The sequence below is a fragment of the Sphaerodactylus townsendi genome, linkage group LG01, assembly GCF_021028975.2.
Source record: "Sphaerodactylus townsendi isolate TG3544 linkage group LG01, MPM_Stown_v2.3, whole genome shotgun sequence".
NCBI classification, from domain to species: Eukaryota; Metazoa; Chordata; class Lepidosauria; order Squamata; family Sphaerodactylidae; genus Sphaerodactylus; species Sphaerodactylus townsendi.
The window spans coordinates 99,902,676-99,926,969 of record NC_059425.1 but is presented as its reverse complement, the minus strand read 5'-3'; the positions used below and the strand labels follow the sequence as shown (position 1 = coordinate 99,926,969).

General features: G+C 42.8%; 2 protein-coding genes across 2 annotated transcripts in view; both read left to right on the top strand.

Moving 5' to 3' along the window:
- PLEKHG1 (pleckstrin homology and RhoGEF domain containing G1) overlaps window positions 1-17,599 on the top strand; it is a 170,308-nt gene extending 152,709 nt beyond the window's left edge. The window contains exons 11-18 of the mRNA XM_048505306.1: window positions 2,221-2,254; window positions 4,037-4,132; window positions 6,565-6,603; window positions 7,616-7,638; window positions 8,878-9,063; window positions 11,209-11,325; window positions 11,890-13,552; window positions 15,107-17,599. Coding sequence (XP_048361263.1) covers window positions 2,221-2,254; window positions 4,037-4,132; window positions 6,565-6,603; window positions 7,616-7,638; window positions 8,878-9,063; window positions 11,209-11,325; window positions 11,890-13,552; window positions 15,107-16,176 — 3,228 coding nt within the window. The 3' untranslated portion in view covers window positions 16,177-17,599. The remainder of the gene's footprint in view (window positions 1-2,220; window positions 2,255-4,036; window positions 4,133-6,564; window positions 6,604-7,615; window positions 7,639-8,877; window positions 9,064-11,208; window positions 11,326-11,889; window positions 13,553-15,106) is intronic.
- Window positions 17,600-22,223: 4,624 nt separating this feature from the next.
- The window catches only part of MTHFD1L (methylenetetrahydrofolate dehydrogenase (NADP+ dependent) 1 like), a 165,252-nt gene continuing 163,181 nt past the window's right edge, over window positions 22,224-24,294 (top strand). Inside the window, 1 exon segment of the mRNA XM_048488844.1 lies at window positions 22,224-22,657. Within this exon segment, the coding sequence (XP_048344801.1) occupies window positions 22,443-22,657 (215 nt within the window). The 5' untranslated portion in view covers window positions 22,224-22,442.

Here is a 24,294-nt window from a genome sequence, read left to right as displayed (position 1 = left end):
ACTTGCATTTACAGAACTGAAATAAAGGGAATCTAGCCTCTCGTTTTAATCCTTTTCCTAATATAGGTTGAAATAACACTGTTCAAACTATATTTCCTGTTGTGTCTCAAATACTCACAAATATATTGCAATGTGAATACTCAAAAGAATCATAAACTACACACTGGATTTTAATTTTAAGAAAGGAAAAGTTTGTGACTCTAGGATGTAAATGAACTGTTGGTAAAGCTGTTGAAGCATGACATTGATGTTCGGCTGTACTCTTTGGTCTATTTCATAGCTGAAGCTGTGCATGTGCAACACTTTGTGGGAAAATGTCTGAGCTGTTTCTCTCAGCACACAATCTGAATTGAGTATATGCTATCTCGGTGTGATTCCAAACCGGGTATTCATTCAGTTACAATCCTGGTTACAAATGGTGCCAATAGTCAACTGCTGTACTGCCTCTTTCCATTTTTTCCCCCAGCAGTGTATTTGTTGTCCCCCCTCCCCGCCCATTGCTGTGAAATAGAGGCACAGTTCTGTGGTGTGGATGGTCCTTGCACAGCATTACTGTCATATTGTTGAAATAGCATGTTTGACATAGGCTGATTCTGCACAGCAAATGCATAGCGGGTTGCAGTCGTTATAAAAGAACCCATTTTCCTTTTTCTTGCTCACATGCATGCTACGGAGGCAGCAATTGGAGCCCACAGAAGCAATCTGGGTTGCTTTTGCGCCTTCGCAAGGAAACGCCTCTCTTTTTTTTATTTCCAGCAACACATGCATAGCTAAGCAGGCATGCAGAAATGAACCACCACAGCCATACGACCGTCCCATGACACAACCAGCTGCACCTGCATAGTTATGCAGATGCAACCCACAAAATAATAATAAAAAAAGAAAACAGGGCCTTCCTGCAACAGCAGGGCAATGGTAGGCGGATTCTCCCTGATTGTGGACAGCATGGTGGACGAGAGGGAAATGAAGTGCCTCCTGCTTGGCCATTTGCACAGAAGTGGCTGCAACCTGAGATTTTTTCAAAAAGATTGCTGGTTTAGTGATTTTTGAAAAAAAACTGGGTTATGGGAAATAAAACAGGACAGGCTTGTTTTGGAGGTGGGACCAGTGGTGGGATTCAAATAATTTAACAGCTGGTTGTTTACAAGCACCATTTTATCAACCATTTTAACACCACTGGGATCTGTACAAAGTCCCCCTCCCCAAATGGGTTACATAGCATCCTATACCTGTGACTTTTTGCCTGTGTGGAATCAACCATGTGTGGAAATGAAAATGGTTGGCTTCATCTTGGAGGTGTGCTATTCTGGTACTCCCCTCCCCTCCATTTACTTGTCACCTCCAAGCAGTGCAGCAACAGGTTTTTTTCTTCCTGAAAAAAAAATCGGCACAATACACTATTTTTCACTTCAGTTGCAGCATCTTTGCAGTCTGGTCACTTTTTTCTGTAGTTTTAGTTTTCTTTAGTTTTCTTTAGTTTACTTTTCACTTTTTTATAACATCAATAAAAATTAATGTCATTTTTCAATTTGTGATTGAAGAAGTTTTAACATGGGCGAGAATTTGTAGTTCCTAACTAGAATTAGCTGAAACTGGGGGATGGACAAGTTGTTCCCTGGGAACTGGATATAGGATTAGTGGATTATTATTATTATTATTATTATTATTATTATTATTATTATTATTATTATTATTATTATTATTATTATTATTATTATTGCTTAATAGCAACACAGGGGTGGGAATGTTGAGAGATGATTCTATGAAGTGCAAATTGGCTCATGTTTTAAATAAAATAGGTCAATAGAGGCATACACAATCTTCCCCAGTGATGACAAGAAAATCTAAAGCGGGGCAGGGGGGATTATTTCAGTGGTGCAGTATTCACTGTTCTCTCTGTCCTCTATTGTAATTCCTTATGCAGCTAATACATATTTGAGGTTAGAACAGCGTTGCCCTGGTGTGGCAAGAGCTTTGCCTTATTAGGCAACATATGATATGTTTATGGTTTGTTTTTTCCTTTAAAAAATTAAACGATGTCAAAATAATAGTCCCTCTTATGATATAAGAGAGGTTGTTCTACATTTCTTAGAAGTATGGGAATACTATACACATTTGGCAAAGTAACATGATATCCTACCCAGGATCAGATACTAATGAAGATGGTATATGCAGTTTTCATAGAATCCACCCAGTTAATGGATGGTTTTTGTTTTACAGGCCAAGCAAGCAATTCTTGAGATGGATGCTACTTGTAAGTATGTTTTTTTTCAACAGTTAAGAAAGTGGGAAGGAATAGTGTAAAGTGAAAATATGCAGCCGGCAACAGGGAACACAAATGTTAGCTATCACCAAGTTTCCTCCTGTTAGGGGAGGTTTGTGGATACAGTTGTGATGTTATGTTGTCACTGACACCTGTTGTCACTGAATCCTGATAGGCTTCAGTTGGTGGTGTTGGGCAAGTCACTATCATTTAACTTTACTTCCCATCTTCACTATATGGATGACAACACAGGCCTATTTCACAAGGTTTCTGTATTAATTACAGATATAAAAATACATCTCATTTAGTTTGGCCCAGGCTGCTTGATGCTTGCTTGTGTTATTGCTGCTGATGATAGTGCATACAAATAGAGTGAAGATGACTTGTCAAATTCCCCACATGTTTACAAACAAGTATTTAATAGACTAGGATGGGCTGTTATTGTTTGTTCAATTCAGTTTTCTTCTGAGAAATGTTTTTAATTTCAGCGTGAACAACGGGAAAGGTACATGGGAATACTGACAAAAAGTTTCTCAAAGCCACATCTTTTTAACAGTGTGTTGTTAACAGGGGTTTTCTTTTTTCTGTTTGTCCTGGCCGTGTGCTTGCCCAGGCTTCTGAGAGGTGGGGCTTGCTATTAGCTGTGTTGTTCGGTCTCTGGAAGCAGTGGAGAGGAGTAGCACAGGAGAGGAGTAGAGCAGGTGCTAATGGCGTGCACAGTGGTTTTACTCAATAAGGACATATCTTTTGAGGGATAGTAGAAGGTATGGAAAACTCAAGGGGGAGGCACTCATTAAAAGTTTAATAATTTGAATATCTAAATAGAGTTAGATATGAAGGCAGGAAGCCAGAAGGGGTGTGGGTGCTTTCCAGTGTTTTCCACTGAGTGTCACATGTACAACTATCTACCACTAGGACAGAAGTCGTGGGTATGCCCTCGCTGCAGTGAGCTCCTGGCACTTAGGGAACATTGAAGCCAAGGTGGCAGACCTGGAGAAGCTGAGAGAGGCAGAGAGGATAACAGACAAGGTTTTCAGGGACCTAACAGCCAGGTCCCACTCCCAGGGCGACATCTCTTCAGATGTCATGGAGAATGAGGATCTGGGGGACGGAGGGTGCCAGTCTGAGGTGGTGGAAGATGATCCCTTAGATGGGACCCCTTCCTTAGCTGGTGATCAGCTATTCTCTCACACTGAGAATACCCCTCGGGAAGATGGGGGGTTCCTCATAGTAGGCGATTTGATCATTAGGAATGTAGAGAGTTGAGTTTATGAGAGGCGTGATGACTGCATGGTGACTTGCTTGCCTGGTGCGAAGGTTGCGGATGTCATGCTTCGTCTAGATAGGCTGTTAGTGCTGGGGTAGAATCAACAGTTGTGGTCCACATTAGCACCAATGAAACTGGGAAATGTAACTGGGAGGTTCTGGAGGCTAAATTTAGGCTGCTAGGTAACATACCCAACCACAGTCAATATAGAACTTCAGTTAGGAAAAATATGCTTTTAAAAACTAATTTAATTTGATAGTAGTAATATTATAATCACCCAGCCAACGTAACTTGAGGATAAGACTGAAGTGTAAAATAAAGTTTGGTTTTATTTTGTCCCAAAGGCAATCTTCAAATAATATGGGAATGCGAGTTAAGGCAGTTTGCAGAAGCAATTTGAAGCATTTCTGTTGTTCCTACACTTGAGAGAATTTTTTTTTTCAAATTGGTCCATCTGATGTATCAGTTAATACTTAATTACTATTGTTTCTCCCAATTCTTTATAGATCACCCAGGATTCCATTATAGCCCAGAAGGAGAAACAAAAGCACTGAGTAATTCTAAAGAAGGAATTACCCCTCAAAGAGTGAGAAGGAAATCAGGTAATAACAAGGCTTGCTGTAATATTTTTTTAAAACCTCCAAAATTAAACTTTTTAATAATTTATGACAATAGTCAAGAAATTAAAGAGATTTAAAACTGCACTTAGATATTACTGTCTAGTTAATGAGTTTCAGTGGGCTTTCAATTAAACTTCAGTGCAACTCTGATTAATATGTCCAGTCACTTCTGCTGTCACTTTGCCATAGAGTTCCATGTAAAACCCGGTTTTATGAATAACTCCACAGTATCTCTGCTTCCCCAAGTACCAGTGCATTTGAACAGCATTATGTATAATGTGACTGGGATGTGAGCGTTTGTACATTTTTATGCTGCTTTTCTCCCTGAGGTTATCCAGATCAGATTACAGAAATGTCCAGATCATCTAATTTCAACAATATAAGTCAACTAACAAAGCCTGTGTGGCACCTAATCACTAGGATGACTATTGTAGACCCAGACTGTAGGCCACAAGCTAAGAGCCAAGGACCATGAGCACTTTAGGTTTAACTCTTCAACTTGTTACAAGCCCTGAGACTGTGGTAAAGGGCGGGTTACAAGCAGTGGTGGGATCCAAAAATTTTAAGAACATAAGAACAAGCCAGCTGGATCAGACCAGAGTCCATCTAGTCCAGCTCTCTGCTACTCGCAGTGGCCCACCAGGTGCCTTTGGGAGCTCACATGCAGGATGTGAAAGCAGTGGCCTTCTGCGGCTGTTGCTCCCGATCACCTGGTCTGTTAAGGCATTTGCAATCTCAGATCAAAGAGGATCAAGATTGGTAGCCATAAATCGACTTCTCCTCCATAAATCTGTCCAAGCCCCTTTTAAAGCTATCCAGGTTAGTGGCCATCACCACCTTCTGTGGCAGCATATTCCAAACACCAATCACACGTTGTGTGAAGAAATGTTTCCTTTTATTAGTCCTAATTCTTCCCCCCAGCATTTTCAATGTATGCCCCCTGGTTCTAGTATTGCGAGAAAGAGAGAAAAATTTCTCTCTGTCAACATTTTCTACCCCATGCATAATTTTATAGACTTCAATCATATCCCCCCTCAGTCGTCTCCTCTCCAAACTAAAGAGTCCCAAACACTGCAGCCTCTCCTCATAGGGAAGGTGCTCCAGTCCCTCAATCATCCTTGTTGCCCTTCTCTGCACTTTTTCTATCTCCTCAATATCTTTTTTGAGATGTGGCGACCAGAACTGGACACAGTACTCCAAGTGCGGTCGCACCACTGCTTTATATAAGGGCATGGCAATCTTTGCAGTTTTATTATCAATTCCTTTCCTAATGATCCCCAGCATAGAGTTTGCCTTTTTCACAGCTGCCATGCATTGAATTGACATTCCCATGGAACTATCAACTAAGACGCCCAAATCCCTTTCCTGGTCTGTGACTGATAGCACTGACCCTTGTAGCTTGTATGTGAAGTTTGGATTTTTTGCCCCTATGTGCATCGCTTAGTAACAGGTTCCCATGGTGGTGGGATTCAAACTGTGGCGTAGCGCCAATGGGGCTGGGCGTGGCACGATCGGGGCGTGGCCGGGCAGTCTGTGGGCGGGGGATTCCTGGGAGTGGCTGTGGCAAGGACGAAGCCACTGCGCCGGTCCTAGGGCGGGAAATGAATGCATGCAGGTGCAGGCTGCCATGCATGCCGGTGCACCTCCTGCTAGACTGCTTCAAGTTCTGCATGCTACTGCTGAGAGGAGGGGTGTAACTAAGGCAAAAATCACATGGGAAAATCATCAATTAGTAACCCCCTCTCGGCACACACAAATAATTAGTAACCTACTCTCGGGAACCTGTGAGAACCTGCTGGATCCCACCTCTGGTTACAAGTGTAAATAGACATAGAAATACAAGGACATGTACCACTAATTAAACTCAGACAGAAGAGAAAACACAGTTAGTGTTTTCCCAACTTTCTGAAAATGTCTCCGGCAAAGCCCAGGCTTATAATAATTTGTTATAATACTAGGACTCCCATTGCTGCAATACTGTAGCATGATTATAAAATATACATAAGAATGGCCACAGCTGAAAACCTCCAAAGACAATGAATTGACACTGATATACTATTGACAGTGCCAATAGCAGAGAGATAGGGTTCTCCTCATCATGAGCTACAGGCACATTCCACTGAGATGATATAGAACTGACCTTAGCTTAGAGGATTTAGGAATAAGGAGGGGAGATCCTAAGACCTCTTCATCCACATTTTTGCTAGCCTTGATTTCATGTGTTCTCAGGCTTAGTGGGGTAGCTAAACTGTGACGGCATTGGGCATTGTCTTTTAAGACTTTTTGGCCCTAAGTCTTACATCCTCCTCCTCAACCTCTCCTAAGTGATAACAATAGTCTGCTTTGCACACTGATTTCGTTTTAGAAGGTACTAATGCACCTGAGTTGTCCTTTTTCTTTTATTTTTTTCTTAGAACCTTCATCCAGAACTCACAAAATCATAAAGCCAGATGGTAAGTAATAGTGTCAAAATTTGGAACTTTAGAGTCTATAAATACCTAGCATATCATGCAGCAATAAATAGCATATATAAAAATAATTCTATGAAAATATCATTAAAAACTATACATTCTAGAGCAGCTGCTAGGGTCAGCCTTTTATAACAACAAAGTTCTAGAGCAGCTGCTAGTATTTTATAAACACAAAGTCTGGCATCAAAAATAGTAAGGTGAAACATAGGACATTTCAATCTCTCAGTGAACTTGCAGATGCCCTACTGCAAAAACAACAGATGTCTGCCACAGATGTAGGCGAAACATCAGGAGAAAATACTACTGGAACACTGCCATACAACCCGAAAAACCCACAATACCCTAGTGATTCCGGCCGTGAAAGTCTTCATCAAGACATTGAACAACAAAATACTTTAAAGAAAGTCTTGATTTGAAACTTATAGATATCAATTCAGCTGTCTTTTGCAAAGCACTTGGTGGAGCACCAGATCATTTCAAGGTTCTGGTACTAACTTCTAAGGCCTGCAATGGTTTGGGGTCAGCGTATCTTCAAGACAATCTCTCCTGATATGTTCCCTGCCAGATTATTACGATCAGTGAGTGAAAATTTTCTGGTGATCCCTGACCCAAAAGATATTTACCAGGGTCAGGGCCTTGTCTGTCCTGGCCCCGACCTGGTGGAATGCTCTGTGTAGTGAGACCCAGGCCCTGTGGGATGATGCAGTTTTACAGAGCCTGTAAGACAGAGCTGTTCCACTGGGCCCATGGTTGAGGTCACTGCAGTTTACCACTGCCTCCCTCCTCTTTACTTGTTAGTCTTTTATTGCTTATATGATGGACTTCAGTGAATTGCTGTCCTATTTTATGATAACAATTTTAAATTTTAATATATTTTATTGTATTTATGTTATTATTATAAGCTGCCCTGAGCTTGTAAGGGTTAGGATGGCTTATAAAACCAAATAAATAAATAAACTGATACTTAGAATTATTTTATTTTCTTTACTTTCAGAAATGGATCCAGGCATACAAAAGGTAAGCTGTAAATATTTTCCCCTCCATTAAACTGCACTATCATTGAGATCCATGATATTGAATTGTTTAGTGTTTTGTAGATAACTTTGTTTTCCTATAATAATTCCAGTGGTGTCTACTCCACGCAGTCTTATATACCTCTTTTATTCTACATTATTGGGACTCGATTTTACCTTTTTTTTAAACTATAAAGTGCGCAGGGCAAATTTGTGCCTGTGGCACAAAATACAAATGGCTACCTCATACATAAACACTAATCAGTCTGGGGCATAATCGACCAGGAACCTAAGTAATCCATACTAAAATGAAGGGAACTGTGCAAGAATGTGATACCTTATGCTCCAAGGCTCACATCTGCCTGTCAAAGAAAACATTTTGCAGGAAGAGCTTACCCAGGGGTCTGCAACCTGTGGCTCTCCAGATGTTCAGGAGCTACAAATCCCATCAGCCCCTGCCAATTGGCCATGCTGGCAGGGGCTGATGGGAATTGTAGTTCCTGAACATCTGGAGAGCCGCAGGTTGCAGACCCCAGGCCTACAGTCATATGCTAGTTCAGGGGTAGGGAGAGCCGCAGGTTCCCTACCCCTGCGCTAGTTCCAAGCCTACAGAGTACTCAACGATGATTGTTTTGCACTTTATTTGACTTTTGCCTCTCATTGTTATCGTATAATATTGTTATCGTATAATATTGTTATCGTATAATAATACTAGTTCTGCTCTGAACATTACAGACATAGTTCTAACCTGTATACAAAAAAAATACTGAACTTGGGCAACAGTTTTCATCAATTTTACCAATGTTTACAGTTTTCATCTATTTGACCAAGCTGGCAAGAATCAAGGCAGTGAGAGAGCTTTTAGGCTGGTCTAAAGACTTGTGAAACAGTTAGGTTAAACTTCTGCTAAAAGACTTTAGACAGAATTGACAAGCTATCCTGGGGTCTGGACCCAAGGTTGCAGTGACACAGATCCAAGCAGAGGAAAGGAGGGAGTAGAATAATGGCCTGGAAGAAGGGCAAAATGAACATTTTATTCAGAGAAATAAAATGTGTGTTGATTGTGCTAGAAAGAAAGAGGAAAAGAAGCAGGTGAAGTGTGATGTTCCCTGCTATCAGCTGAATCACCAATAGGAAATTACCTGAAAAGCCGCTAATCCTGACAGTGTTGGGATCTGGCCATCTGTACTAGCACAGCATAAGAATGGAGTTCTCAATGTAACAACGGTCATTTTTCTCCAAGCGGATCAGTATTGAAGGAGCCCTGCTGTCCCAGGCTGAAGTTCTTCTCAGTCCCAGGAAAAGGCTTTCTTTGAATCCCAAAGGACTTGAGTCTGGTGAAGCTGCCTATAGTAGTGACCGAGAAGATAACATTCTCACTGGTGTTACAGATCAGACAGATGCTGATGATGAGGAAGAAACTGAACAGGTAGCCTTCTTTGTTTATGGAAAAGAAAAAGGCATACAATGATATATAGTAGTACAGTGGTGGCGAACCTATGGCACGAGTGCCAGAGGTGGCACTCAGAGCCCGCTCTGTGGGCACGCGTGCACAGAGTTCATCATGCCCCCACACACACACATCTAGGCTGGCCTGGGCCTCTGGGCACAATGCCCCACAGTGAACAGGGAGGACTCGACTGGTGGACCTGGTGCCTGTGCTCTGGGTGGCTGATGCTCGAGTGGGGGGCAGAGGAGGCGGAGATGCTAGAGAGGTGCAGAGTGGTGTACACAGAATTTGGGGTGCACGCAGGACTAAAACTTCGGTATTCAGGTTAAATTGCCGGGTTGGCACTTTACAATAAATAAGTAGGTTTTGGGTTGAAATTTGGGCACTCGGTCTCGAAAAGGTTCACCATCACTGTAGTAGTATAATTGGGTGCAGTGGATAGGGTCAAATATACCATCTAAAAAAATGTGTAAATAGTATTTTTGTTTAGCTACTAGAACCTGCAATGATCATTAGTGATGACTGACATTTGTAAGACACATATTCTTTATCTATTACTAAATGTTAATATCCAATCATGGATATGGAAGGTACACAACAGGATTTTTACAAGTAGCAGAAGGTTTTTTATCATTAGTATACACTGTCCAAACTGATTTCCTTGACCCTGCCACCACTGCTGGGGACAGGGAGGAAAGTAGCTTGCAGATGGCTCTTTCTTCTATTACTAGTTCCAGATTAGTTCCAGGGCTGTCTTTCAGTCTGCCTACCTACTATGGTTTTTTCCTGCCATTCTTCCAAGAAGCTTGGGGTGGTGCAGTGGCGTACAGCCCTTAGAAGTACCCTCTGTCCCAGGCCCCACTAATCTGGTCATGTGGGGGGTGCAAAATCACCTCCCCCCCCCGTCCTGCTGCCTTTTTGTCTTCAGGCACCCTTGGCCCCGCCCATGTCATCATCGACGTGGGCAGGGCCAAGGAAACCTGAGGACACTGCCTCCCAAGCCTCACCCCCTCTGGCTCCCAGCTGGCAGTCCCTTCCTCTGGGGCGAGCAGAAGCAACTAAGGCTCCGTCCTCGTCTTCTTTGCTTTTATAAACATGGGAGGCAAGGCCATGCTGGGTGTTCCAGGCCTGCTTGGGTGGCTGTGAGCCCCTTCCACGCCCCCTTGGGTGCGGCTTGCTGCTGGGCCATCTCCCAGCCCTGCTCGTTACCTCCCAGCAGCCATGGGAGGAAGCCGGCGGCCTCAGGGAAACATGTTGGCCCCTCCCCCCTCAGCTGAGTTGCTAGCTGCGGGCCCCAGGCACATGGCCAAGCTGTTGGCCGGCCCCGCCCCAGGCCCTGGTCTCCCAGCAGCCACGAGAGGCAGCCAGCGACCTCAGGGAGCTTTGGCAGCCCCTCCCCCTTCACCCAAGCAGCAGCCCCCACACAGCCAGTTATCGGTCGTGGGAGGGGGTCCCATCAGGCCTGGGGATGGGCTCTAGCCCTGACCCCAGACAATGCTATTTATCTGTAACTTTTTAATATTATTGTATGAGTTTTTTTCCCTTTTATGTTCATTGTTTCTTACTAATATTTGTGGAATATTTAAAATTTATTGTGGGATATTTAAAACCTTGCACTGCATTCTATAAAAAGTTACTACAAACTCCAATGATACCAGTAGGCTGAAACTGGAGTATCTTTATGTAGGATTGCACTGTAAGTCATTTATTAATGTTTTCTGTTTATTTTTCTAATATTTCAGCAGCTTCATTTACTAGCTTGGGGTTGTTGTTTTTGCAGTGTTTATTAACTGAGTGTACTAATGCTTATCACTTTTCACATTTTTAATGAATGCATTTTGATAACAGAAAAAACATTAAAAAAGGAATAGCTTCACAACTATTCAGTTTCAGAGCAGTGCCTTCTTAAATATTCTACTTAAAGCCCAGCATTCACTCTTAGCAAGTGTAGTCATTAACATTTCATATTACATTGAATTTTTCTGACCTGACAGTGTTTAAAAGGCAGCACAAGGCTCTGTGAAGTATTATTTAGTACCTGATGACTGAACTCTGTCACTGATCAGACTTGGTTTGAGCTGATGAACTATGAGTCATAGCATAACTTTTTTTCTTTTATTGCAGAGTGAACAACAAAATTCACAACCGAAATCAAAAGGAGGTCGCAAAAGGCTTAACAGTCAAGTTGTTGAAAATGTTGAAAAAAGAAGAAGTGTTAATCTCAGCAGATATGATATTCAGGTACTTAAGTGAGCTATGGGTAACTTTGAGCCAGTTGTACTCTCAACCTAACAGACTTCACAAGGTTGTTGTGAAGATAAAATTGATAATGGGAAAATGATGGTAACCACCTCATGTCCTTATTGGGAAGAGAAGCGAGGTGGAAATGAAGTAAGTTAAATAAATGAATAAAAATTCACAGAAAACTAATTTATTTTGTTTTAACTGAATGAATTAAAAGGCATACAATCTTTGCTGTTTTGTTGCTAATTTTCCATTTTTTTTCTCTTATGCAACCTTTTAGCTGCTTCAGGCATTTTTTCTGGAGTGGTGACTAAGGAATTGACCACAATAAATAGATTTAATAAAATGAATAATTTTTTATTTATGGCTGCTTTTAATAGGAAATTATTTTATCTGTTTTATTTACTGCTGTGTGACACCTTAAGCAGTTTTAACAGTACGAATTAAATTTTGTCCTGTTTTATATGCCAATAAAGGCTTGTGTTGTGTTGTGCATCAATGGTGCGAATTGCCTATAAATAGTTTAAATAAACAATATGTTCTTATTTCAAATTTTTATAGAACTCCAAAGATTCTGCAGCTGAAGAATCTTCCCAGGTGAACACCAGCCTTACATTTTCCAGCAATGGAGGCAGTCACACATCTAGACAGCTTACACCACAAAACAGCTCATTTTTGATGAATCTCTTGGGGAGAACAGTGGGTGTAAGAAACATCTGGACAGACCATCAGATTCGGCAAAGCTTGTTCCCAACCAGACGCCCCACTCAAGAGGCTGTAGAGGATGAAGATGATTATCAGATGTTTGTACCATCTACATCTTCATCCAATTTAGTTTCAGTTGCATGCGAAGAGAGGGTCCCTTCAAGTCGTCCTTGCAGCTGGCACGTAGGACTAGCTCATCAGAGTGAAGCATCCAGCTCTGACTCTCACAGAATTGTGAGGCGGGCCAGCAGTGCTGGTGAAAGGAAAACCTCTCCATGTGGCTCAAGATACAGAAAAAATGATGTCAGCCAAAATGCTTCTTGGAATGAAATAAAGCATTCTAGGTCTGATATGGATAATTTGCAGGTTTGCCCAGAATCTTCCAAAGAACTGACTATTGATGACATAGATCATGTCTATGACAATATAAGTTTTGAAGATCTGAAACTAATGGGTCTGGTTCGGAGAGACGAATCTGATCATACTCCACAAGGATCAGCAAGAGACTCGCTCTATGAAACCCAAGGTCAAGAAGGTGCCTTCAAGAAAAGGCAAGTTAGCAAGACCACCATTCCTTCTACCAGAAATGAAACCTTGTCCAGGAAAAGCTCCCCACCTGTAAGCTCTCATGATCTAAGAATAAGTGAGGAGAATATCTATGATACCATCATGCTCCCAGAACAATCGTTGTTGAATTTCAAATGTGATCATCGTAAGTGTTCCAAAAAAAGGAGTTTTCTAGGCCTCAAAACAGATTTTGCATGTTGTGACCATCTCCGACAATTTATTTCTGAGGAGAGTCTGCAGTTCAGTGAGGATGAAAGTCCATATCATTATGTTCCATTAGATCATGACTATTTGAGCTTACTGGATAGCTCTTCAAATTCTGACTCTCTCTCACATAAATCTGCTGCAGATAAGTTATCAGAGGAAGTAGATGAAATCTGGAACGACCTAGAGAATTACATCAAGAAAAATGAAGAAAAGACACGTGACCATGTTCTTGCAGCTTTTCCTGTTTCTAAAGATGACATAGAAAATATGCATACTGGAACTACTTGTGAACTGAATAAGGATGTAGAACATTCACTGTCTTCTCTCTCACTGCCAGAAACACCTGTTTTCCCCAAAACTCTACCCAACAAAGTAGCCAGATTAAGTGAAGCCAACTTCAGGTCTGAAGAGCCAGCATCATGTAAAGCAAATTCATTATTATATCTCAACAGATCTTCTTTCTCCAATGAGATTGCTTTTGTAGATGGCCTTTATGAATCTGCCAATCGTTTTCTGTGCCATACAAATGCAGAGTCTGCTGACAATGAAGTGGATTCGGTGGATAAAACAAAAAACCGGGTCTTCACAATGGCAAGACAGTACAGTCAAAAAGTCAAAAAAGCAAACCAGCTTTTGAAAGTGAAGAGCCCAGAGCAAGAGCAACTTTTGAGCCGGCAACAGAAGCCAAGGCACAAGGACTTGGCAGCCATTTTGGAAGAGAAGAAACAAGGTGGTCCTGCCATTGGTATGATACCATGTTTTATTTTTCCCTCCTTATAAATGAATATCTTGGATACATCAGATGAAATTGCTTCTGCTTAGATGTAGCACAAATAAGACTTCTTAAATAAATCTGTGCAAATAATTCTTTTGTAAAAGTAACAGGTGAAAACTGCATTGTATTTATACTAGTTAGGTTAGACTTAAACCAGTGGTTCTCTAACTGAGCATTATCTGTGGTCACAGAATATGCACAAGTGCATAGCATTGCTATACATTATACTCATTAGTTTGGAGTGGTAGATGTATTCTTCATAAGGCTTGTCTTTTTATAATTTCATTTATACCCTACCTTTCTTCCCACTGGGGATCCAAGAAAACTTACATTCTCCTCCTGTCCTCCATTGTATCCTCACAACACACACAGAAATAAGTTAATCTGTGTGCGTATGTGTGTGTGTGTCTGGTTCAGAGTCACCCAGCCAGCATCCATGGCAGATTGAACTTGAGTCTCCCATATTCCAATCCCGCACACTAACTGCTGCACCACATTGGCTCAATTGTATTCCACACAATCTGACAAATAAGTTCATAGACTTGGGGAATGTCTTTTGTAGGCAAAATCCCCCCCTCCTAAATGCTTGAGAAATGAAAGACAGGGTTCCTGAACCTTGTACTATTTCTGGGGAAAAGCAGCTTAGGAAAGGTGATTTTGAGTAGACAAATGGATGGGAAGAAAAAGTCTTATCCTCCCTTTGCTAATACTCCCCTCAGTCCAAAGCTGCCTGCAGTGTCCCATCTGATAGGCAGCCACAATGGAAAACAATCAGGTAACATGTCGTTTCACTTTGAATGGGGACTTGCACCTAAGTTGCTGAACATTACACTGTAGTTGAATAAACCACACTACCTTATAAATATGTTTGCAAGCTACAGGTCGTGTCCCTTTCTATGTAAAGCCTGAAGTTGAGGATTCTTAACAAAATGCTGAGAAATTTGGGAATCAGGATAATTTAGCAGAGCAGAAAATACAGCAAAGGCTCAAGTAATCCATAACATTAAGGCCCAACTTAAATGTGATGCTGCTGAGGGCAAAGAGTGACATGCCTTAATAGTAGCACAGTGTCTTCTTTAAAAGAGCAATGCAGAGGTCTCTAGATTAGGTTAATTTTGCTCTGCCATGGCCAGCAGCCCTGTAAATAAGACAGTGTATCTCATGGAGTTATTTGCCTCATGATCACATTTAAACTAGCCATAAATCCCTTTTCAGGTAAGCGGGCGTTGCTTTGGATTAATAACTGAGAGTGCTGCAAGTGTCTGCATGTTTAGTTTAGCATTCCTCTGGTGCCCTTGGGCTAATTACTGGGTGCTAACTTGGGCTAGCCACAGTTCTTCTGAGCTCTCTCAGCCCCACCTACCTCACAGGGTGTTTGTTGTGGGGTGGGGGAGGGAAAGGAGATTGTAAGCCCCTTTGAGTCTCCTACAGGAGAGAAAGGGGGGATATAAATCCAACTCTTCTTCTTCTCTTGCATATTAAGCATTGCCATTTAATCAGTTATCTTTTTTTCCCCCTTTTCAGGTGCCAGAATTGCTGAATATTCTCAGCTCTATGATCAGATTATTTTTAGGGAAACCTCACCCAAAACACACAAAGCCACTTCTCAAGAAGCCTCAAATATAAGATATTCCTCACCAGTGTCTACATCTCAGTTAGCTGCCGAGTGCTGGAGAGCAGAAGATTGGCTTCTGCACTCAACATACAGCAATGGAGAACTCTCTAATTTCTCTGCCTGGCCAGAAGGCACACCATCGCTGAAGTCCAAAAGTTCTTCTTCGGAGATTAGTGCAAAACAGCACACGAGACAGTTGCCCACCGCCTGCTCAGTGCCTTCCCTTCAGACTCCTCCCCCACTCCTTGTTCCTGCACAAAGATGGAGCGCTATTATAAATCAGCCCAACAAAGAGAACTTGCACTACAACCATGTTTATAACTCTCTGGGGAGAAAAGAAAGCAATGAAAATGCACAAACGTACAGCCGGTCACAATCTTCATCCTCCGTCGGGGCCAACCCTTCCGAAGAACCAATTCATTATCCAGATGGGAAGGACAAGAAGCCGTTCCATTCAAGCAGGCACTTTATCAGTCGCCAGTATCAAGAATCAGTGCCCACTGTCACTCCAGGATCTGCAAAGTGTGATGAGACAAAACAGATGGCTGAGAGCGGCTCAGAAATGATTCTGCAAGACTCTCAAAAAATTCTTAGAGTGAATAGAAACTTGCTGTCAAATGCACAAATAGCCACACAGAACTATTTTTCAAATTTCAAAGATACTGACGGCGACGGGGATGACGACGATGACTATGTTGAAATAAAATCTGAAAATGAGGAGTCTGATTTTGAGGCTCCCCACAACCAAACAAAGCTGTTAGATCCAAAGATAGCTGCCCACTCCATTCCTTCGGAAGACCATAGTGGTAAAAATATGGCCATGACCTCTGCCATACCACCAGACTCTCACCTGATCACAAACAGAGATTCAGATAAACTGAATGACTATCTATGGAGAGTTCCACCTCCAAATCAGCAGAATATTGTCCAGTCGTTACGAGAAAAATTTCAGTGTCTTAGTTCAAGTAGTTTTGCTTGATATTTTTTGAAACTTATTAGGCTGCCTTAATGTTGGTGTATAGGAGAATAGCCAGTAGTGGCAGCACATAATGGAGTTGGGTAGGTCTCATCCCACCTTCTCACTTTAGAAAATTCTGAGACCATTGCTGAGACAATTTAAGTATGCAGGTTACTGTCAAGTAACTGGTGGATGATACGTTACAGAGAACATCCTGGATTGCTCTTGCTTGTATCCATTTTACCAGCCCACTATCCTGTACATTAATCCCTTTATCTGCTCCTTCTAAGGCCTCCACTGTGGAAAGGGGAGGTGCAAGAGCTATCCTTATCCACTTACTTTCTGCCTGCTGGCTCCTCTACTGTCTGGAGCCCAGCCCATTCTGTCCTCATTGGTTGGTCCTTGACTTTTAAAAAGGAGGTAGGTCCACCCAGTTTCCTATTGAAATCTCAGCAAGGAAAGTAGCTTAGAGCAAGTCAGATAGGTCAGAATCTGGCAAGTTAGGGAAATAGCACTAATTCTGAAGCAGCAGGGGAAAAAGTTTGTCATATGCTGCAAATATTTCAGTGGTGTACCTTATCATTTTATCAGCTGTATATAAAATAATCTCAGGTTTACTTGCTTATAAGGCTATGTTGAAATCTTCATGTACTAGGTATGAAATGCTGTCACTGACGTACTGGTATAGGACTCCATTACACTTAAAATTTTCTCCCTTTCTCTCAGCTAAACCATTTTTCCAGTTAGCTTTGAGAAGTGAAATGTGCAATTGTGGAGTAGACCAAAATTGAAACTATGGGATCAAGTATATCATTATTTCTGAAGTATTTTTCCCGGATTGATATTGGCTCAGTAGCTGGAAGGCAATTACCTGTCTAGGAAATGCCCCTTTCAGGCACAGGTAGTGCTTATACTGTACTTATACTTAACAACATGGAGTTAATCTGGCCCGTTAAGATGAAGAGGCTTTGATTGATTTGCTTGTATTTGAATATGCCCAATACATTCCATTCTCTTGGAGATGTGGTATGTTCCATTTATCCCATGGATATGAGTAGTCACTTCCTGTTGCCAAAGCTACTGTTGTGAGATCCTCTAAGACATAACTTTGGCTTGGATTACTTGAAAAGAATAGCTCATGAACACATAGCCAGTTTTCAGATGAAGGAAATAAACAATTATGTACAATGTGATGTATGTTTCACTGGTCAGGGTTTCTTTCTTATGCATCACTTCGAATTTTCAATATACCTCCTTACTTTAGCAAAAGCACAGTGGCCTTCACAAGTTTTACAATATCAGTGGTTGCTCTTACAGGTAACGCTCTTCTGATCCTCAGTGGCAAGTGTATATGCTCTTCTACCAAAATGAAGGTTGAAAGGTTTTGTGGTTACTGATATAAGTTGAACTGTGTGCTATAAATGCTTTTGTGGTATCAAAAATAGTTCAAGTATTTGGGACTTTTCTGTCCATTCTACCATGAACTGGTATCATCTTATGCACGAATGTCTTCACTCAGTAGAAGCCCTTGGAGCTAATCCTGTCAACTAGTGTAACAGATGGGGAATAATGTAAGTGTGTGTAATATACTGAAATTAGCAGCTATCTGCTTTTTATTTAAGAAGATATAAAGTACTGTAAATAGTAACAATAGATGTAATTAATGTGCATTAACAATAGCACATTTGATCTCTTTGGATTACAGGAGTCGTATTAATCTGATAAAATATAGCCAATGGAGCCAAATTATAATATGTAGCCTTTCAAGGGACAAGTATAAATACATTTTGGGTACTGTTAGCTTTTTTGGCAGGGAAGCAACCAAGGACTGAAACTCACATAATTCTGAGAATGCAAAGGGAGTTATGGTTTTCAGCTTCTGATGAGAAAATCAGATTTAGAGACCAGCTTTCTCTCTATTTCTTGTACCTAGATAGCTTGATCGGTATTGCTATTATTGTGTAACCATTTGCCAAAAAAAAAAACAGCAACAAGAAATCTACTCTTAACCACTAAAAACAGTACAGCTTATCTTTTTTTTGAAAAAGCTGGGATAACAAAAGAATGCCAGCATTTGCCTGATCTGAAATCTCCATATGCATTTTGGAAGTGAACAGTTGGTTGATACAAGGCTCCGTTCTGAAGAAAATGGAGTTCCTCATTCTACTAAGTTTTGTTCTAGAAAGCTTAATTTACTTCAGTCCTATAAAACTTAGGAGAGGAAGAAAGAGTTTGGATACACAGCCTTCTAAAAAGAGTGAAAATGACAAGCAATTTTCTTGGCTATTAAAAATATCCAGATGTGATTTTTTAAAATAGGGCATTAAACATATGAGCATCAAAAGTAAGTTACTGTTTCTTGGTACACAAAAGGATGAGTTCATTTATGGGGGCTTCATAGGAGTGTCACTCATTTGGTAGTCTGAACAAAACAGCAATTTATCTCCTGTCCCAAGAGATTTGCCAAGCAGTTACTACATTAATTGCTGCAGACAGCACAAAAAGTGTCATTTGGGGGGAGGGTACAGCTATTTGAGAGGATGGAATAGCACTGGCAGAAAGTTTGCAGCAGATGGATCAAAGTGACACATTGCAAACTGGTCATGTTATTTCATGTCCCTAATTGTCACTTTAAAGGTCAATTCGTCACTTCTTTTGAAAGGTTACATCTGTACTCCTTGAGAACCTATGGAAGATTTATTGTACCCATGTAACATTGCTTGTAATGTTACGTGATTACCAGGTTGAACCCGCTACTCCTCCTTTAAGAAAGAAAGTTCTGACTTAGGTGAACAAAGTTGGGTATCCAACCATGTGATTTTAGTGCTCTTCAGTATTTGCTCGTAGTACTTGCCCACTACTGCTGGACAGCCGTGAAGCTACCAGGGGGCGGTGTGTGTGCGTGTCTGTGCCACGCACTGGGCACACAACTTTGGGTCACGCCCCCCCCGGAAAATTCCCCCGACCCCCCCCCCACGGCGCTTCCCCCCCACACTTATTTAAGCGACCTGAGCAGGCTGGAGAACAGGCCTGCCTGTTCTGGTGGGAACTACATTTCCCAGGGTCTCCTGGGAAATGTAGTTCGCACACATGCAGGCCTGTTCTCCAGCCAGCTCAGGTTGCTAAAGTAAGTGTGTGGGGGGGTGTCATGGGGGGGCAGCGTGATCCCCGCCCCGTGGGCCCCCACACACTTACTTTAGCAAACCAAGCAGGTTGGAGAACAGGCCTGCCTGTTCTCCAGCCTGCTTGGTTTGCTAAAGTAAGTGTGTGTGTGTGGCGGGGGAGCCAGAGTGCGCACCAGGCGCTCTCTGGCCCAGCTACGCCTCTGCTGTTGGATAATAAGAACATAAGAAAGAGCCTGCTAGATCAGACCAGAGTCCATCTAGTCCAGCACTCTGCAACTTGCAGTGGCCCACCAGATGCCTTTGGGAGCTCACATGCAGGATTTGAAAGCAATGGCCTTCTGCTGCTACTGCTCCGAAGCACCTGGTCGGCTAAGGCATTTGCAATCTCAGATCAAGGAAGATCAAGATTGGTAGCCATAGATCAACTTCTCCATAAATCTGTCCAAGCCCCTTTTAAAGCTATCCAGGTCATCACCACCTCCTGTGGCAGCATATTCCAAACACCAATCATGCATTGCGTGACGAAATGTTTCCTTTTATTAGTCTTAATTCTTCCCCCCAGCATTTTCAGTGTATGCCCCCCTGGTTCTAGTATTGTGAGAAAGAGAGAAAATTTTTGTCGACATATTCTACCCCATGCATAATTTTATAGACTTCAATCACACCCCCCTCAGACGTGTACTCTCCAAACTAGAGTCCCAAATGCTTCAGTCTCTTCTCATAAGGAAGCAGTCACTTGTTCTAAATGGGTTCACATTATCTGTTTCCTAATTTCTGAGTATCATTTGCTAGCATTTTATTTGATTGCTAGGAGACAAAAGTTTTACGTTGCACTTTTTTAATGACCTGTTTTGTAAGGAATATGTAAAAATGTATGTACATGTAGAAGACTTCTTAAATAAAACTTTTCTGATTTTGTTACGCTTAAAAGCAGAGTTGAAAGCATGCCAAACCTGAATATATATAAGTAAATGCTGTTTAGGAAAAAATAAATATTAAGTTGAAGCAAAACTGCAGTGTGTTTTAATAAACTGTTACTGTTGAATATGAAAGTTTTTGACACATTGTGACAGTTGATTTGTGGCCTTTTTCATTGCTTCCATTACTTAGTTAGATAGGGGAAGGTCAGGTGCAGAAAACATTAGTAACTCAGGGCATGGGTCCAAAACAAGGTAATTATTCCAACACCTCCTCTCCTTCCCATAGCACTCTGTTGCTTTATAATGGATAGCCCCACCCAAAGCTTCATTTCAAGATAACATCACTAGCAAAAGTGGCACCCATTTTCTAAAAGAAAAGTCATTATAACAAGGAATCCCACTGGCTGCCCATTCAACCTTTTTCTTCTTCCTTCCCCAAGTCTGGAAGGATTAAGAAATAAATTGGCCAGTTTTGTCAACTTTATGTGCTGTGGTTTAGAGCGGTGGACTCTAATCTGGAGAATGAAGTTTTGAGGTTTGATTTTCCCTCTCTACCACATAAGCAGTGGACTCTAATCCTGTGAATTGGATTTGTTTTCCTGCTCTTACCCAAGATACTTGCTGGATGACTTTGGGCCATTCACAGTTCTCTCAGAACTCTCTCGGCCCTTCCTACCTCACAAGGTGTCTGGTGTGGGGAGAAAAAGGAAAGAAGTCTAAGCTGTTTTGAGAGTCCTTCCAGAAGAGAAAAGCAGGGTATAAATCCAAACTCTTCTTTTTGTTTTCGAATTATAAGCAACATTCACTTTTGCATAAGCAAAGGAAAGTCTGATAATGTCACTTTTTATGCTATTAAAAGAATGCAGGCTTTAGTTTGAAGGGGAGGTTGCATGTTTCAGTTTTTAAATCAAATCACAGGCCTTAATTTCAACATCAAGAACTGAAATTCACAAGATCCCTGTTCCTATGCTTCAGGGGTCAGTGATATCAGTTACAGAGGGAGAAAGGCATTTGGGCATCTTCATTGATAGTTCCATGGGAATGTCAACTCAGTGCATGGCAGCTGTGAAAAAGGCAAACTCTATGCTGAGGATAATTAGGAAAGGAATTGATAATAAAACTGCAGCGATTGCCAAGCCTTTATATAAAGCAGTGGTGCGACCACACTTGGAGTACTGTGTTCAGTTCTGGTCGCCACATCTCAAAAAGGATATAGAAGAGATAGAAAAAGGGCAGAGAAGGGCAGCGAGGATGATTGAGGAATTGGAGCACCTTCCTTGAGAGGCTGCATACATTTTGTATGTGAGCTCCCAAAGGCATCTGGTGGGCCACTGCAAGTAGCAGAGTGCTGGACTAGATGGACTCTGATCTGATCCAGCAGGCTCTAATGTTCCCTTTATATTTGTTTGGAATTGCTGGAAAAATTCACTAGTTTTTTTTTCTGGCTGTTTGCTACTTCCTTAAGTGGGAGAGGATTTTTTTTTTTTAAGGGAGACCGTGCAATGAAACTTCAGCGCAACCATTTGAGAAAAATATCCGGATTTTACTGAGAACACCTGTTACTACCAGCATCTTCCGTTTCTAGCGACTTGAGTACATCGGCCAAAAAGCACGAACCGGAAGTGCTGTCCACAAACGTCATAGCAAAAAAAACAAAAACGGAGCGAGCAAGTCCTTTGCTCCCGTTCCAGCTTCCTTGTTGCTTTTCTAAGCACTTACAGAAGTTGCTATAATGATTCTCAATTGTTCTCTTTCCTATTAGCAGTCCAAACTACTAACACAGAAAACACCAGTGACTATTCATTCTGACTCCTTTCTTGCAGAAGCTTCAACATTTACCATTCAACACTGTTCAGGACTGTATTCCAACCTCCCGATTCCACTCATCTTTCCACGGGAGTTAAACGCTTCCATGCAAGACTCTTAGTGGGGATGCCCTCACGCCCCGGCACGACTGCAGAAGCGCTGCAGGCCTGGCGCCGCTTGGGCTTGCGAGCCACCCTGGCCTAGGCCGCAACTGCGTCACAGCCTCGGGCGCGAAGCGGCTCGGAAACCCGGCTCGGTTGCGCCCGGCCCCGCCTTTGCAAGGCGCTGCCCACGTTGCCAGGCCTGGAAGGTCTGCGCGCCCGGCACCCGCGCCCCGCCTTCCCTGGGGCTCAGCCCCTCCTCTCCGCGCGAACTCCCCCGGTGTCAGAGGCAGCGCCGATCGCCGGCCTGCTCGCTCCGAGACTCTCAGCCCATCATGAGGCTTTCCGCGCTGTGCCGCTGGGCACGGAGACCGGCCACGCCGGCGGTCAGCGGGGCGGCTAGAGAAAGCGGCGGCGCTCAAAAGCTGCTCAGCGCCGGCAAAGGCTGCCCCGCGCTCTTGCCTCACCGAGGGATACGCAGCACTTGGGGCTACCTGGCGAAGCTAAAGATTGCCCAAGGCGGCGGGCGGTTGCAGGGCTTGCTGGCCAGGTAGGTGCGCACCCCCCGACTTCTCTCTGGCCCCCTCGGGAGCCGGCGAGTTGCTCACCGGGCCACTTGCCCGTGCTCCACGTGGGAGGCTTCAGTGCTGCTCCGCCTCCTCCTGCGCGCGGCTGTCGCTGAGGCTAGAGCGCCGCCGCCTTTGGTAGCCAATCAGCGGCTCAGAGGCGCGGGCGCGGCTGCCGAAACTCTTAAACTCTTTCATCATCTTGTGGCACTATTGAAATTATTCCCATGAAGACCTGGAGAAGGCTTCTGAAGATTTGCAAAGAAAACCCCCACCAATTTGACTTCTCCACCCCTCCTTTATGTAGCCTCACAATATCCACGTATCTTAGGCTAAGAGAAGGACTGACTGGCCCAAGGCCATCTAACAAGTTTCATGGCAAAGTGGGGATTAGAACCTGAATCTCCCAGATCTTAGTCTGATACACTGTGTTGGCTATTATAATTATTATATGCAGGGGCTCTCAAGGATCTGCTTTCCCCCTCCTCCACAGTGTTTCTTCTTTACTTTCTCCTTTCTATTCCTTTATCTTCAAGTTTCTCTTCTTCCTTCTCAGTCTATCTTTTATCTGGCCTATTTTCATATTAATTCTTTATTGACTCAATTTATATCCTGCCTTTTTCCTCCAAGAGGACCCAAAGTAGCTTGCATCATCCTTCTTTCCTCCATTTTATCTTTACAACAATCTGGTGCAGACATGTAACGGGGGGGGGGGGGGGAAGGCTTGAGCCTTAGGTGCTCCTGGGGGGACACGGGAAGACCCCCCATCCCCATTGATCTAGGCTGGCCTCACCACCTGGAAGAAATTTAACCTTAATTTTAATTAAGAGACTTTCATGGCAGGGGTGAAGTGGTGGTGAGGAGAGAAGGAGTGGCTCACTTTCCCCTCTTCTGGAAGAAAACCTCTAGTTACTTTAAAATTAAGATTAACTTACTTTCAAGCGAGTGGCTCTGCAGCTGGGAGAAGACTGGGGGTGGGGACAAGACCAAGGAGGGCACTCTTTCCCTGGCCTGTCCCTGCCCCAGTCTCCTCCCATCTGTAGTGCTGTTCACCTGAAAGTAAGTTAATCTTAAATTTAAAGCATCCAAAGGCTTTCTTTTTGTGGCAGTGGGGGAAGGAACAGTAGTTGTGGATGATCTTCCTCCCCACTGCTAAACTTTTCCTCTTCTCCCTCTTCCGTCTTACATTCCTCCTCCTCTTTTTTCTCTCCTCTCCTCCCCTCCCCTTCTCTCCTTTCTCTCTTCCTTTCCCTTTTCTCTCTCTTCCCCCCTTTTCTCTGTAGTAGTGTGTGAGCACAAGGTAGTATGAGAACAAGGCATTGAAGTATGAGTAGTGTGTGAGAACAAGGCAGTGGCATAGCACCAATGGAGCGGGGTGGGACGTGATGCCCCGAGCACACACTTCAGCTGGGGTGAGGCAGGCAGCACTGCATCAGGATGCGCTCGTGCCCCAGGTGCAGTTTCCCCTTGCTCTGCCCATGGAACAAGGTGTTGGGGCACTGGTGGACAGTAAGATAAATATGAGTAATGAGTGACAAAAAAGGTTATTGCAATTTTGGTGTGTATCAATAGGGGCATAACATTCAGATCACAAGAGATTCAGATCTCTCCTCAGGTGCCA